This window comes from Pseudophryne corroboree, chromosome 7 (genome assembly GCF_028390025.1).
Source record: "Pseudophryne corroboree isolate aPseCor3 chromosome 7, aPseCor3.hap2, whole genome shotgun sequence".
NCBI classification, from domain to species: domain Eukaryota; kingdom Metazoa; phylum Chordata; class Amphibia; order Anura; family Myobatrachidae; genus Pseudophryne; species Pseudophryne corroboree.
This window is the reverse complement of record NC_086450.1, coordinates 133,868,234-133,884,160: the sequence shown is the minus strand read 5'-3', so window position 1 is coordinate 133,884,160 and position 15,927 is coordinate 133,868,234. Positions and strand designations below refer to the sequence as shown.

At 46.5% G+C, this 15,927-nt stretch overlaps 1 protein-coding gene across 7 annotated transcripts in view; it reads right to left on the bottom strand.

The window, feature by feature from the left end:
- Positions 1–15,927, bottom strand: part of PLA2R1 (phospholipase A2 receptor 1) — a 293,721-nt gene that overhangs the window by 36,774 nt on the left and 241,020 nt on the right. For all 7 annotated transcript variants that reach the window (XM_063933659.1, XM_063933661.1, XM_063933656.1 and 4 more), the window contains 2 exons: positions 15,242–15,413; positions 9,756–9,887 (listed from right to left, as the gene is read on the bottom strand). In XM_063933659.1, the coding sequence (XP_063789729.1) occupies positions 9,756–9,887; positions 15,242–15,413 (304 nt within the window). The remainder of the gene's footprint in view (positions 1–9,755; positions 9,888–15,241; positions 15,414–15,927) is intronic.

The following is a 15,927-nucleotide window of genomic DNA, read 5'->3' as shown; positions in this document are numbered from 1 at the left end:
AAGCTATTTACGTTTCAACTAAAGGTTCTCTCAACATCTAAAAAGCTATTTACGTTTCAACTAAAGGTTCTCTCAACATCTAAAGTGTAAAGGCCCCCATCCACTAGTCAGATTTGGGCAGTTTTCTTCAGATTTCGATGCATCTGATTGTCATATCTGAAGAAAAGTGTCACATCGGATGGCTCTTCAGATCCAATGCTCACTCCCGTGTCAGATATGTCTGAACTACAGATCTCTGAGGCTGCCCCAACTATTTATCTGAATCTGAAGAAAACAGGTGCACATCGGATTGTTTTTTTTACTTCAGATGTATCTGATCAGATTCATCTGAAGCGTCACTTGACTGGCATCTCCCTGACTACTCCCACCCACCAAGAGGGGGAACAGCGGCAGCAGCAGCATCAGATCAATCACATGTAGCATGTGTGCATCAGATATATCTGAAGTGAATGTAATGAAAATTAAAGCCAGGGTCTGATCCAATTCCCGGGACGCTCCCGGGAGAGTTCAAGAGAAATCTGATGCTATCTGCAGTTCAGACAAGTCTGAGTAGTGGATGGCCACCTTAATACTGTATGTCAGATATACTGCCTCTAGCTCAATCTGTGTAAGGATAAAAGAGAATATGTACAAAATCCTTTATCGATGGTACCTGGGTGGTCATTCCGAGTTGTTCGCTCGTTGCCGTTTTTCGCAAAGGAGCGATTAGGTAGAAAATGCGCATGCGCATGGTACGCAGCGCGCATGCGCTTAGGAAGTGGGTGTTTCTGGGCGGCAACATGGCGTTTTCAGGGAGTGTGCTAAAAAACGCAGGCGTGCCAGGAAAAAACGCAGGAGTGGCTGGAGAAACGGGGGAGTGGGTGGCCGAACGCAGGGCGTGTTTGTGACGTCAAACCAGGAACTAAACGGACCGAGCTGATCGCAATCTAGGAGTAGGTCTGGAGCTACTCAGAAACTGCAAGGAATTATTTAGTAGCAATTCTGCTAATCTTTCGTTCGCTATTCTGCTAAGCTAAGATACACTCCCAGAGGGCGGCGGCCTAGCGTTTGCAATGTTGCTAAAAGCAGCTAGCGAGCGAACAACTCGGAATGAGGGCCCAGCACCCCTCCTGGCCCAGAAAGATGCTACCCGTCGTATCTGATAAATGTCGGCGTAGATCCACGATGGGGGCACGTTTATCCACATTTGGTGGAGGTGTCCAAAGCTTACGGGCTTTTGGGCGGATATTAGGAATTTAATTTCTTCAGTTCTCCAAATTTCAATCACTCTGGATCCTATATTTTGTCTTCTTCCTCTACCCATCCCTGAGGCACATTCTCTCAGTAGCTCCATGTCAACTGGCAGCTGACTGGAGACAGAACCCCTTCTCCCTTCCATCAATTATTAAGTATGGGTCCTTTGGGTGTCCTTTTTTAATGCTCGTTATCCATTCACTTAAATTGCCTTGTTCTTTTTCTCCTCCCCCCTCCCCTGTTTTCTTTTCCTAACGGTTGTAACCACGCCGTCTTTTTTCCTTTCTTTTCTCCCCTGTTCTATCTTCTATCTGTTTAGCGACAAAAAATGGATCTCACAGTAACATGTATCGCTGTCAGTGTTTTTGAATTCTGCTATCAGACCTTTCTCTGTTGCCGTGTTGTGTTGATCTTCAATAAACATATTATTTAAAAATAGCTAAAGGATCACATTATTAATGGGTGTAGTACGGGTGACCGGCGGTCTCCTGACCGCCGGTCACCTTACCGACGCCGGGATCCCGGCAGCATACCGACGCCGGGATCCCGGCGGGGAAGGGCGAGTGCAGCAAGCCCCTTGCGGGCTCGCTGCGCTCGCCATGCTGCGGGCTCGGTGGCGACCTGTGGTCGCCACGGGTTCTATTCCCACTCTATGGGTGTCGTGGACACCCACGAGTGGAAATAGTCCCTGTTGGTCGGCATGCCGACCATCGGGATAGCGAGCCGTCGGGCTCACGGAGGAGGTCATGTGACTGTTGGTCAGCCGACCGGCGGTCACATGACTACCACCCTTATTAATCACTTGAATAAAATAAATAAATAATAAGAATTTACTTACCGATAATTCTATGTCTCGTAGTCCGTAGTGGATGCTGGGGACTCCGTAAGGACCATGGGGAATAGCGGCTCCGCAGGAGACTGGGCACAAAAGTAAAGCTTTAGAACTACCTGGTGTGCACTGGCTCCTCCCCCCATGACCCTCCTCCAAGCCTCAGTTAGGATACTGTGCCCGGACGAGCGTACACAATAAGGAAGGATTTTGAATCCCGGGTAAGACTCATACCAGCCACACCAATCACACCATATAACTTGTGATCTAAACCCAGTTAACAGCATGATAACAGAGGAGCCTCTAGAAAAGATGGCTCACTACAGCAATAACCCGATTTTTTGGTAACAATAACTATGTACCAGTACTGCAGACAATCCGCACTTGGGACGGGCGCCCAGCATCCACTACGGACTACGAGAAATAGAATTATCGGTAAGTAAATTCTTATTTTCTCTGACGTCCTAGTGGATGCTGGGGACTCCGTAAGGACCATGGGGATTATACCAAAGCTCCCAAACGGGCGGGAGAGTGCGGATGACTCTGCAGCACCAAATGAGAGAACTCCAGGTCCTCCTCAGCCAGGGTATCAAATTTGTAGAATTTTACAAACGTATTTGCTCCTGACCAAGTAGCTGCTCGGCAAAGTTGTAAAGCCGAGACCCCTCGGGCAGCCGCCCAAGATGAGCCCACCTTCCTTGTGGAATGGGCTTTTACAGATTTTGGCTGTGGCAGGCCTGCCACAGAATGTGCAAGCTGAATTGTACTACAAATCCAACGAGCAATAGTCTGCTTAGAAGCAGGAGCACCCAGCTTGTTGGGTGCATACAGAATAAACAACGAGTCAGATTTTCTGACTCCAGCCGTCCTGGAAACCTATATTTCCAGGGCTCTGACAACGTCTAGAAACTTGGAGTCCTCCAAGTCCCTAGTAGCCGCAGGCACCACAATAGGTTGATTCAGGTGAAAACGCTGAAAACCACCTTAGGGAGAAACTGAGGACAAGTCCTCAATTCCGCCCTGTCCGAATGGAAAATCAGATGAGGGCTTTTACAGGATAAAGCCGCCAATTCTGACACGCACCTGGCCCAGGCCAGGGCCAACAGCATGACCACTTTCCATGTGAGATATTTTAACTCCACATATTTAAGTGGTTCAAACCAATGTGACTTTTGGAACCCAAAAACTACATTTAGATCCCAAGGTGCCACTGGAGGCACAAAAGGAGGCTGTATATACAGTACCCCTTTCACAAACGTCTGAACTTCAGGGACTGAAGCTAGTTCTTTTTGGAAGAAAATTGACAGGGCCGAAATTTGAACCTTAATGGACCCCCATTTCAGGCCCATAGACACTCCTGTTTGCAGGAAATGTAGGAATCGACCTAGTTGATAATTCCTCCGTCGGGGCCTTACTGGCCTCGCACCACGCAACATATTTTCGCCAAATGCGGTGATAATGTTTTGCGGTTATATCTTTCCTGGCTTTGATCAGGATAGGAATGACTTCATCCGGAATGCCTTTCTCCTTCAGGATCCGGCGTTCAACCGCCATGCCTTCAAACGCAGCCGCGGTAAGTCTTGGAACAGACAGGGTCCTTGCTGGAGCAGGTCCCTTCTTAGAGGTAGAGGCCACGGATCCTCCGTGAGCATCTCTTGAAGTTCCGGTTACCAAGTCCTTCTTGGCCAATCCGGAGCCACGAATATAGTGCTTACTCCTCTCCATTTTATAATTCTCAGTACCTTGGGTATGAGAGGCAGAGGAGGGAACACATAAACTGACTGGTACACCCACTGTGTTACCAGAGCGTCTACAGCTATTGCCTGAGGGTCCCTTGACCTGGCGCAATACTTGTCGAGTTTTATAAACATGTGGAAGACTTCTGGGTGAAGTCCCCACTCTCCCGGGTGGAGGTCGTGTCTGCTGAGGAAGTCTGCTTCCCAGTTGTCCACTCCCGGAATGAATACTGCTGACAGTGCTATCACATGATTTTCCGCCCAGCGAAGAATCCTTGCAGCTTCTGCCATTGCCTTCCTGCTTCTTGTGTCACCCTGTCTGTTTACGTGGGTGACTGCCGTGATGTTGTCCGAATGGATCAACTCCGGGTGACCTTGAAGCAGAGGTCTTGCTGAGCTTAGAGCATTGTAAATGGCCCTTAGCTTCAGGATTTTTATGTCCGTGGTCACCAGGACCCAGTCCTGAATGTGCGGCCCTCTAGAAGATGAGCACTCTGCAACCACCACAGGAGAGACATCCTTGTGCTTGGTGACAGGGTTATCCGCTGATGCATCTGAAGATGCGACCCGGACCATTTGTCCAGCAGATCCCACTGGAAAGTTCTTGCGTGGAATCTGCCGAATGAGATTGCTTCGTAGGAAGCCACCATTTTTCCCAGAACCATTTCATTGATGTACTGAGACTTGGCTCGGTTATAGGAGGTTCCCGACTAGCTCGGATAACTCCCTGACTTTCTCCTCCGGGAGAAACACCTTTTTCTGGACTGTGTCCAGGATCATCCCTAGGAACAGAAGACGAGTCGTCGGAATCAGCTGCGATTTTTGGAATATTGAGAATACAATCGTGCTGCCGCAACACTACCTGAGATAGTGCTACACCGACCTCCAACTGTTCCCTGGATCTTACCCTTATCAGGGAATCGTCCAAGTAAGGGATAACTAAAATTCCCTTCCTTCGAAGGAGTATCATCATTTCGGCCATTACCTTGGTAAAGACCCGGGGTGCCGTGGACCATCCATACGGCAGCGTCTGAAACTGATAGTGACAGTTCTGTACCATAAACCTGAGGTACCCTTGGTGAGAAGGGTAAATTGGGACATGAAGGTAAGCATCCTTGATGTCCCGAGACATCATGTAGTCCCCTTCTTCCAGGTTCGCAATCACTGCTCTGAGTGACTCAATCTTGAATTTGAACCTCCGTATGTAAGTGTTCAAGATTTTAGATTTAGAATCGGTCTCACCGAGCCGTCCGGCTTCGGTACCACAACAGTGTGGAATAATACCCCGTTCCCTGTTGCAGGAGGGGTACCTTGATTATCACCTGCTGGGAATACAGCTTGTGAATGGCTTCCAAAACTGCCTCCCTGTCAGAAGGAGACATCGGTAAAGCCGACTTTAGGAAACGGCGAGGGGGAGACGTCTCGAATTCCAATTTGTACCCCTGAGATATCACCTGAAGGATTCAGGGGTCTACTTGCGAGTGAGCCCACTGCGCGCTGAAATTCATTGAGACGGGCCCCCACCGTGCCTGATTCTGCTTGTAAAGCCCCAGCGTCATACTGAGGGCTTGGCAGAGGCGGGAGAGGGCTTCTGTTCCTGGAAACTGGCTGATTTCTGCAGCCTTTTTCCTCTCCCTCTGTCACGGGGCAGAAATGAGGAACCTTTTGCCCGCTTGCCCACGAAAAGACTGCGCCTGATAATACGGCGTCTTCTTATGTTGAGAGGCGACCTGGGGTACAAACGTGGATTTCCCAGCTGTTGCCGTGGCCACCAGGTCTGAAAGACCGACCCCAAATAACTCCTCCCCTTAATAAGGCAATACTTCCAAATGCCGTTTGGAATCCGCATCACCTGACCACTGTCGTGTCCATAACCCTCTACTGGCAGAAATGGACAACGCACTTAGACTTGATGCCAGTCGGCAAATATTCCGCTGTGCATCACGCATATATAGAAATGCATCTTTTAAATGCTCTATAGGCAATAATATACTGTCCCTATCTAGGGTATCAATATTTTCAGTCAGGGAATCCGACCACGCCAACCCAGCACTGCACATCCAGGCTGAGGCGATTGCTGGTCGCAGTATAACACCAGTATGTGTGTAAATACATTTTAGGATACCCTCCTGCTTTCTATCAGCAGGATCCTTAAGGGCGGCCATCTCAGGAGAGGGTAGAGCCCTTGTTCTTACAAGCGTGTGAGCGCTTTATCCACCCTAGGGGGTGTTTCCCAACGCACCCTAACCTCTGGCGGGAAAGGATATAATGCCAATAACATTTTAGCAATTATCAGTTGTTATCGGGGGAAACCCACGCATCATCACACACCTCATTTAATTTCTCAGATTCAGGAAAACTACAGGTAGTTTTTCCTCACCGAACATAATACCCCTTTTTGGTGGTACTCGTATTATCAGAAATGTGTAAAACATTTTTCATTGCCTCAATCATGTAACGTGTGGCCCTACTGGAAGTCACATTTGTCTCTTCACCGTCGACACTGGAGTCAGTATCCGTGTCGGCGTCTATATCTGCCATCTGAGGTAACGGGCGCTTTAGAGCCCCTGACGGCCTATGAGACGTCTGGACAGGCACAAGCTGAGTAGCCGGCTGTCTCATGTCAACCACTGTCTTTTATACAGAGCTGACACTGTCACGTAATTCCTTCCAACAGTTCATCCACTCAGGTGTCGACCCCCTAGGGGGTGACATCACTATTACAGGCAATCTGCTCCGTCTCCACATCATTTTTCTCCTCATACATGTCGACACAAACGTACCGACACACAGCACACACACAGGGAATGCTCTGATAGAGGACAGGACCCCACTAGCCCTTTGGGGAGACAGAAGGAGAGTTTGCCAGCACACACCAGAGCGCTATATATATACAGGGATAACCTTATATAAGTGTTTTTCCCTTTATAGCTGCTGTATTTTTAATACTGCGCGTAATTAGTGCCCCCCTCTCTTTTTTAACCCTTTCTGTAGTGTAGTGACTGCAGGGGAGAGCCAGGGAGCTTCCCTCCAACGGAGCTGTGAGGGAAAATGGCGCCAGTGTGCTGAGGAGATAAGGCCGCCGAGAAGGGGGCGGAGCCTATCTCCCGTTTTTCTGTGTATTCTGGCAGGGGTTAAATTCATCCATATAGCCCAGGAGCTATATGTGATGCATTTTTTTTGCCATCCAAGGTGTTTTTATTGCGTCTCAGGGCGCCCCCCCCCCCCAGCGCCCTGCACCCTCAGTGACCGGAGTGTGAAGTGTGCTGAGAGCAATGGCGCACAGCTGCAGTGCTGTGCGCTACCTTGTTGAAGACAGGACATCTTCTGACGCCGATTTTCCGGACCTCTTCTGTCTTCTGGCTCTGTAAGGGGGCCGGCGGCGCGGCTCTGGGACCTATCCATGGCTGGGCCTGTGATCGGTCCCTCTGGAGCTAATGTCCAGTAGCCTAAGAAGCCCAATCCACTCTGCACGCAGGTGAGTTCGCTTCTTCTCCCCTTAGTCCCTCGATGCAGTGAGCCTGTTGCCAGCAGGTCTCACTGAACATAAAAAACCTAAAACTAAACTTTTCACTAAGCAGCTCAGGAGAGCCACCTAGTGTGCACCCTTCTCGTTCGGGCACAAAAATCTAACTGAGGCTTGGAGGAGGGTCATGGGGGGAGGAGCCAGTGCACACCAGGTAGTTCTAAAGCTTTACTTTTGTGCCCAGTCTCCTGCGGAGCCGCTATTCCCCATGGTCCTTACGGAGTCCCCAGCATCCACTAGGACGTCAGAGAAAATAACAATAATAATAATAATAATAATAATAATAATAATACACAGCTCTACTAAATATTCTTTCGTTTTTTATATGATATTATTAGGAAATATACCCATATCTTATATATATACTTACACATATGGGGCCTGAGGATAAGCTGGCCACATATTGGGTGTAATTTACTCTCCAACAAAAAGGTGCGCACAAAAATATCTAGTTGCACATTTGTGTGTACGTGTAAAGCCTGAGGATACAAATATTGATTGTACAGTGCATCCAGAAAGTATTCACAGCGCTTCACTTTTTCCACATTTTGTTATCTTACAGCCTTATTCTAAAATTTAATTGTGTGTAGAATTTTGAGGGAAAAATTAATTTATTCCATTTTGGAATAAAGCTGTAACATAGCAAGATGTGGAAAAAGTGAAGCGCTGTGAATACTTTCCGAATGCACTGTAGCCAGGGCCGGCTCTACTATTTGGCAGCCTTAGGCAGCTGCCTTGGGGCGCCAGCCCTTGAGGGGGGGGGGGGGGGACACTGAATTAATCTAGCTGGCCGCTGCTGCGGGTCTAATCAAGTGCAGCCGCCGCTATCAGGCTGTACCACATAGGATTTTAAAGTGAAAGTATATTGGGAGCAAAGTCACAATTTTTTTTACATTTTCTTTACAATACACTTCATCACTTTTTAAATTCCTTGAGTTTTGTCACTTTTCTCTGTATATGTCTAATGATGCAATTCACCCCAGCCCACCTAGTGACCACCTAGAGCTTCCCAGGGGGTGGGGGGCTTGCAAGGTAAGGGGCGCTAGTCTGAAATTTTGCTTAGGGTGCAAAGAGATCTTGCACCGGCCCTGACTGTAGCTGTACTTAAAGCTTTTAGCTGTGACTTTTCAAAAAGCAAAGTAAAAGAAAAATCTTTAATTGAGTTCATACAGGTATCTGTGACTTAAGATGGGTACACATTTTCTGCCAGTTCGACCTAGTGACACAGCATTCGTTGTGCACCATATACTGTATTGTTCTGATCTGCGGAACGATATATTGGACGACACATCGCATAGTGGGGGTAATTCTGAGTTGATTGCAGCAGGAACTTTGTTAGCAGTTGGGCAAAACCACGTGCACTGCAGGGGAGGCAGATATAACATGTGCAGAGAGAGTTAGATTTGGGAGGGTTATTTTGTTTCTGTGCAGGGTAAATACTGGCTGCTTTATCTTTACACTGCAATTTAGATTGCAGATTGAACACACCCCACCCAAATCTAAAGGGGGGTACTCACGGAGCGATATTCTAAGCAATCTGACTAGATTGCTTAGAATATCGGCAGGATCGCTCCGTGTGTAGCCCCCTCGGCGATAGCGATGCGCGGCCCCGCACATCGCTATCGCCGCTGCTAGATTGGCCTGCATGCAGGCCAATCTAGCGGGTCGCTCACTTCACCCGCTGGGTGAAGTGAGCGGCCCCCCCGTCTCCCCCCGCACGCTCAGCACAGATCGCGCTGTGCTGAGCGGCAGGAGAGATGTGTGCTGAGCGGTTCGCTCAGCACGCATCTCTCCTTGATCGGCCCGTGAGTACTGGGCTTAACTCTTTCTGCAAATGTTATATCTGCCCCCCCTGCAGTGCACGTGGTTTTGCCCAACTGCTAACAAAGTTCCTGCTGCGATCAACTCAGAATTACCCCCAAAGTTCCTGCTGCGATCAACTCAGAATTACCCCCAGTGTGTACCCAGCTTTACCCAAAGCCACACAATATTTTGGTTTCCCAACAAACAGTGCTTTTTTGCACAATCTCACCAGCACACCCGTTATGAACTGATCATTTATAATCCAAGGATATTTAACCCAATCAAAACTCTATAACCATTTCTATCTGAAAGACTTTTGTAAATGCAATACATAAGGTACCATAGAACAGTTGTAGGACTACTAAACTTTAATCTCACAATTACAATATACAGTACACTCTTCAATAAATTTGAATTCTAAACAGATGAAACTTTCCCACCAATATGAATGAGATCATTGTTCAGTTTGGACTGTTTGGTTATCGACATATGCTAAAATTGGATCTATTGTTATCCAAACAGAAGTCTATTGTTAAAAACGCAATAAAATAATTCAATAGAATGTTCCGATTGTAGCAGGTGTAGCCAGTTTAATACCCGTTCATAAAATAAACAGATGATGGATCACCTTGTTGTTTACAAAAGTCTTCGGCTGCGTGGAAATAAGTGGTGTTTAGAACTGATGAAAAGCTGTAGCAATAGTTCTGGAAAGGTATCCACTCTTCTGGGCACACACCGCCATAATCTTCAGGTTTGTTACCTTTAAATACATAATTTGATATATAATACATACAAACGACATAAAGGTTTTCAATGTTATTTGTGCGCACACTAATTATTAAAGATATATGCTTCACTAATGCTGTGAATACGCCCTACAATTATCTGGCCAATCCACCAGATATCAGCTGATCGGCCAGATAATTACAGTGTGTATGCGGGTGACCAGTCCAAAAATATTGAATGGTTGGACATGCCGAATTCGATGTTTTCAAAGCGTCATGTCAGCCGCTACGGGCAGTGTATGTCCTGCCGCGGCTGACCGATGAACATTTACCCTGTTAAGATGAAGATGATACTGTAGTGAGTGAGGTGTAAGTAAAGCAGCTGGTAGAGGAGTGAGGCAGATACAGAGCAGCAGGAGAGGTAAATGAGATGAGTGGCAGTATTAAGGATAGACTGAAGTGGGGAAAGCTGCATGACAGAAAAGCTACAGAGTAGGTGGTTGCAGTAGTCTAGGTGGGAAATGACAAAGGCATGGATAAGAATTTTGGTGGCAACCAAAGGTTAGATCTGATTCTTGAGCTCTTACAAAGGTGGGTGCGACATGATTGTAAATACAGTACATATGAGGAGTTTAGAAGAGAGACAAGTCGATGATGAAACACACACTGGACAGAGGAGAGGGGATGATGCTGTCAACAGACAGTAAGAGGAGGTGAGGTGTCCTTTTACACCAGAAATCATACTAATTTCCATTAAATATCAGCCAGAAACAGAAGAGAGTGTGCACCTAATTTTACGGAATTGTGCATATTTAAATCAGAGTTTGCAAATGTTGCTCCAGGTGATGGGCAGATCTGGCTCTCAGTGAAATCTATGATTTCTAGTGAATGGTTCGGTTGTGTGGTTATGTGGACAGTATGGTGTTTATTTTTCTCCTTCCAAAGAAAGAGGAGGATAATAATAAAGAACAGTGTTGTGGTTAGGAATTATGGTAGACACCACTACTCTCAGAACCATCTGTTTAGTAGCAGCTGCTGGAATCACCCACACAGATGCTGTCGCTCTTCCAGACCTTAGTGCTCACTGACTAGTGACTGTCACACTAGAGGCAAGCTGCAGGAGATGTTGGAAATTAATGCATTGCTCAACTGACGCAGGCAGCAGGTGATGTTGGAACTGTGGACCTGATTCAGAGGGGAAACAGTTGAAAGAACAGACATTAGGGGGGAATTCAAATGTTTGAAAAGTCGGTTGGGTGTCTGTGTTTTCCTGTCTATTAGATAGTAAGAAACAGACACCCAACTCAGTTTTCAAACAATTGAATACCTCCCTAGGAGCGATAATTGTAAAACTACACAGGCCTAGTGTGTTGATCCTGTGCTCCTGTCAGTCTTGCCCTGTTGTGACCTGAAAAATCTATGGATTCTCCTTCTGTCTCCTGCCCTGATGTAAGGACTCTGTTCTGTTTGGCCTATGAAGTACTGGTGTTCATAAATGGGGTTGCTGTCTGTAATCATCTCCTTTTGTTCTGGACTAATGACCTGCAAGGAGTTAATCTGCCTCTGAAGTTACTGATATTCTGGAAGGTTCATGTGATGTCCCTGAATAGTGTCCTGTCTGATGCTGTAGCTCTGTGGCTGAGCTCTGGACTTATCAGTCTTATCAGTCTGCAGCCTGCCCATGATATATAATTTGAACTGGGACATTGGGCTTTATTCAGCATGGATCACTAAATAGCAAAATCGCAAATTGGGTGATTATCGGGAGACTGCGCATGCGCTGAGAACGCACTGCACATGTGCGAAGATCAAAATACGATCACGGATTCAGTGAAATGCGATCGCAATTTGATTGACAGAAAGTGACCGTTTGTGTGTGTCAGCATGACGTTTGTGAGGAGTAGTTAGAAAAACGCAGGTGTGTCATGGCTGTTTTCTGGCCGTGTTTTTGACATCAGCTGCAATCGCTTGTGATTAAAAACATGGCGCCGGTGCGATTGCATTCTTATTATTATAAGTAGCCATGGGTCAACCACAACTGTCGCTGGTACTTGGTTTCTGTGACTGAATTGCAATCTTGCAGATGCATATTACACAGATTTGTGATCGCAATGGTGGGCGTCTTTTACCATTCGGGCAGCTCTTCACATGTGATTATAAGCAGTTGCAGTTTTGAGACAATTGCAATTTTAGTCTCAAAAGCGATCCAACCTGAATAAAACTCTTTGTTCATCTGCCTGATCACTGCTGCGTCATGTCTGTGTGTGTGTGTATGTATATGTATTTGTATATGTATATGTATTTGTATATGTATATGTATATATATATATATATTAGAGATGAGCAAGTTTGGTTCCTCGGGAACCGAACCCCCCCGAACTTCACCTATTTTACACGGGTCCGAGGAAGCCTACGGATCTTCCCGCCTTGCTCGGTTAACCCGAGTGCGCCCGAACGTCATCATCCCGCTGTCGTATTCTCGCGAGATTCGTATTGCATATAATGAGCCGCGCGTCGCCGCCATTTTCACTCGTGCATTGGAGATGATAGCGAGAGGAAGTGGCTGCGTTCTCTCAGTTTCTGTGTTCAGTGTGCTGCAAATATCTGTGCTCAGTGTGCTGCAAATATCTGTGCTCAGTGTGCTGCAAATATCTACGTTCTCTACCTGAAAACGCTCCATATCTGTGCTGCATTGTAGTAGGAGGACAGTGCAGAATTTTGCTGACCACCAGTATATATATATAGCAGTACGGTACAGTAGTCCATTACTCTACCTCTGTGTCGTCAAGTATACTATCCATATCTGTGCTGCATTGTAGTTGTGCGCAGTGTATAGTAGGAGGACAGTGCAGAATTTTGCTGACCACCAGTATATATGTATATATATATATATATATAGCAGTACAGTACAGTAGTCCATTGCTCTACCTCTGTGTCGTCAAGTATACTATCCATATCTGTGCTGCATTGTAGTTGTGCGCAGTATATAGTAGGAAGACAGTGCAGAATTTTGCTGACCACCAGTATATATATAGCAGTACGGTACATGGGCAGATCTGGCTCTCAGTGAAATCTATGATTCATTTCAAGCTTCTCACACTCACTTACAAAGCCATCACCCACTCCTCTCCCATCTACATCTCTGACCTTATCTCCCTTTACTCTCCAGAGCCGGCCTTAGCTATAGGCAGGCTAGGCATTTGCCTAGGGCATCCAAGCATGTCTAGGGGCATCCAAGCATGTCCCTGCAGTATCTCATGCTGAGAGGGACAGTCCGCAAACTATCTGTTACTTTCCAAATGTATTCAATCAGTACTTGTATACACTGCTGTTTACATTTGTCAAAAAAAATGCACACTGTGCCTTAAACTTCCTCCGACATGCTTGAATGCCCCTGACTTGTGAGACCTCAGACAGACAGCAGAAGCCCAGTAAATGCAATTCCTGGACCTGTGACATTTTTACTGACTATATAAGGTTATTACTGGATGGCTCCTTATGATAACACATGTGTATTTTGGAAGACTGCTTCACAGAAACCTGACATCACCTATACTGCTTGTGCACATGGGGGAGGGGGACCCTGCCATCCTGTGTGTGTCCCTTATCCCTGTGCAAACCCCAGGTGTCTGCAGGGACATAACATGGGCAGTGTTCTCCCCACACTTTATTTCCTAGTCAGTCCATGCCGTAAAATTCCCCTGCCACCCAGCACTGTAACGTGGTCAGTAAGTTGCGTTGTGCTTTTCTATATGAAACATCAGTGCAGCATGACTTTCGGACACATCAGACTGGAGGGCAGAGCATATCACTCCCACAGTATAAAGTAAAGGGCATGCAGTAACAGACACCAGCAAACACACTGAATAGTGAAGAGAATGGACAGTTTCTACATGTTTGATACTGGTCTTTTTGTATAACCAGCAAGTGTGGCAGTATATGTGTATTATGGGCATTACTAATGTGGGGCATATGTGTAAGGTGCATTACTGTGGGGCATTATGTGTATTATGGGCATTACTAATGTGGGGCATATGTGTAAGGTTCCTTTACTGTGTGGAATTATATGTATTATGGTCATTACTGTGTGGCATTGTGCAGAGTTGAACTGGCCCACAGGGTAACCCCCCGGTGGGCCCCACTACCTGAGCGTTGCAGGTACAGATGCAGAACTAGCGGCGGAGCTAGGGGGCACCAGACAAAATTTTGCCTAGGGCATCAAATTGGCTAGGGCCGGCTCTGTTACTCTCCCACCCGTCCTCTTCACTCTGCTAATGCACGCCAACTCTCCTGCCTACTGATTACTTCCTCCCACTCCTACCTCAAAGATTTTTCACGTGCTGCTCCATTTCTCTGGAATTCCCTACCTCTCCCCCTCAGACTCTCCACCTTTCTACAAAACTTCAAACGGGCTCTCAAGACCCACTTCTTCACCAAACCCAGCCAAATCTCATCCTAACCCTCTGTTCCACACTCTCTATGTACCCTGACTGTGCCACCCCTGTCTGTCTACCCCTCTCCTTTAGAATGTAAGCTCTCACGAGTAGTGCCCTCTTCCCTCATGTTCTTATCCTTTTTCTTACTGTAATAATCTTCAACTGCACCAAATCCAGATACTTATTCCAGTGTCATCTGCTGATGTAGCTATGTTTATTTACCCTGCACTTATCCTATATTGTCGTCAACTGTAAGTTGCTGTTTTCCTGTTTTGAATATTTGTGTATGTACTCTGTAATCGGGCGCTGTGGAACCCTTGTGGCGCCATATAAATAAAGGATAACAATAAAAAATAATAATCATCATCATCTGGTAAGCAGGAACAAAGGTTTTGTACACTTAAGTTAGAAGCGTTTAATGGGCTTAATTCAGACCCGATCGCTGCAACGGCAGCGATCGCAGCCTGTAGCCCTTTGACCAGTGTGCTCGTGTAGCGAGCGCACTGCGCGTGCATACACAGTGAGATGCAAAAGCATCTCACTGGTGCGATCGCCTCTGCCTGATTGACAGACAGAGGTGGTCGCAGGGCGGCAGGGGGCGTGGTCCGGACACTGGACTGTTGCTGGGGTGGGCCGTGGCGGCTGCGTGACGTCACATGCAGCCGCTGTGACGTAGGATGTGACGGGTAGCTGCCTGCCAGCGCAGCTAGGCTGCACAGGCAGGGAGCTACCTGGCGGGTGTGAAAGCACTGCCGCTGTGCGATGCTTTCGCGCGTGTGTGTGTGTGTGTGTGGGGACGGGGTTTAGAGCCTGACATGCTGCATGTCAGAGAATCTGATCATAGATGTTTTCATTTAGCACATCTACGATCAGGTCTGAATCACCCCCAATATCTGTTCTGCAATTCTGCAAGCAATTGAAAGTGGTTGCAGACAACATGACTATTTACATACCTGCGGATGTAAGGCACAGTGCGCCCTGCAGTACAGTATCACAGTCTTCAGTTCTCCAATAACCATTTGTGTCAATGTATACACAGTTCCCATCTGACTGTGGCGAATCTGCATCTTGCCATGCTACAAACCGAGACCTGGAGCCATCTTCCCACTCAAAATCGCGTCCACGCTATTTATATTCATTAAACAGATTTCAGTTTTGTAATATGAAAGAAACAGGAACAGTGGCAATTGATTGTAACACTTCATAAACTGTTGTCAATGTTTTAGTTTTCATATATTACTGTATGTCATGCTTAATTCTGACGGACATTACTTATATTTCCTATTGGATGTGAACCAATAAAAACTATTTGCATAAAAAAACTGCATGATTAATAAAACTTGAAACTTATCAAACACTGAATTAAATTATTAACAATAAATAATTTTATAGCAGAGAACCTACTGGAGTAAAACACAGGTAATTCTGGTGGTAAATTGGCTGTACTGTGCTCCAAAGAAGTATATATTAAAATCTATGCATAGTTATACGATGCAACCTGCTTTACATGTGCACCTGGTTTGCTACCAGTAATCATTATCCATGCACTCTCACACCTACCCTATACTACTGTAGGTACAAAATACATTACTCCAAATTTTCATGCCTAACTCTGCACAGCCCAGAGCTGTGTCAACAC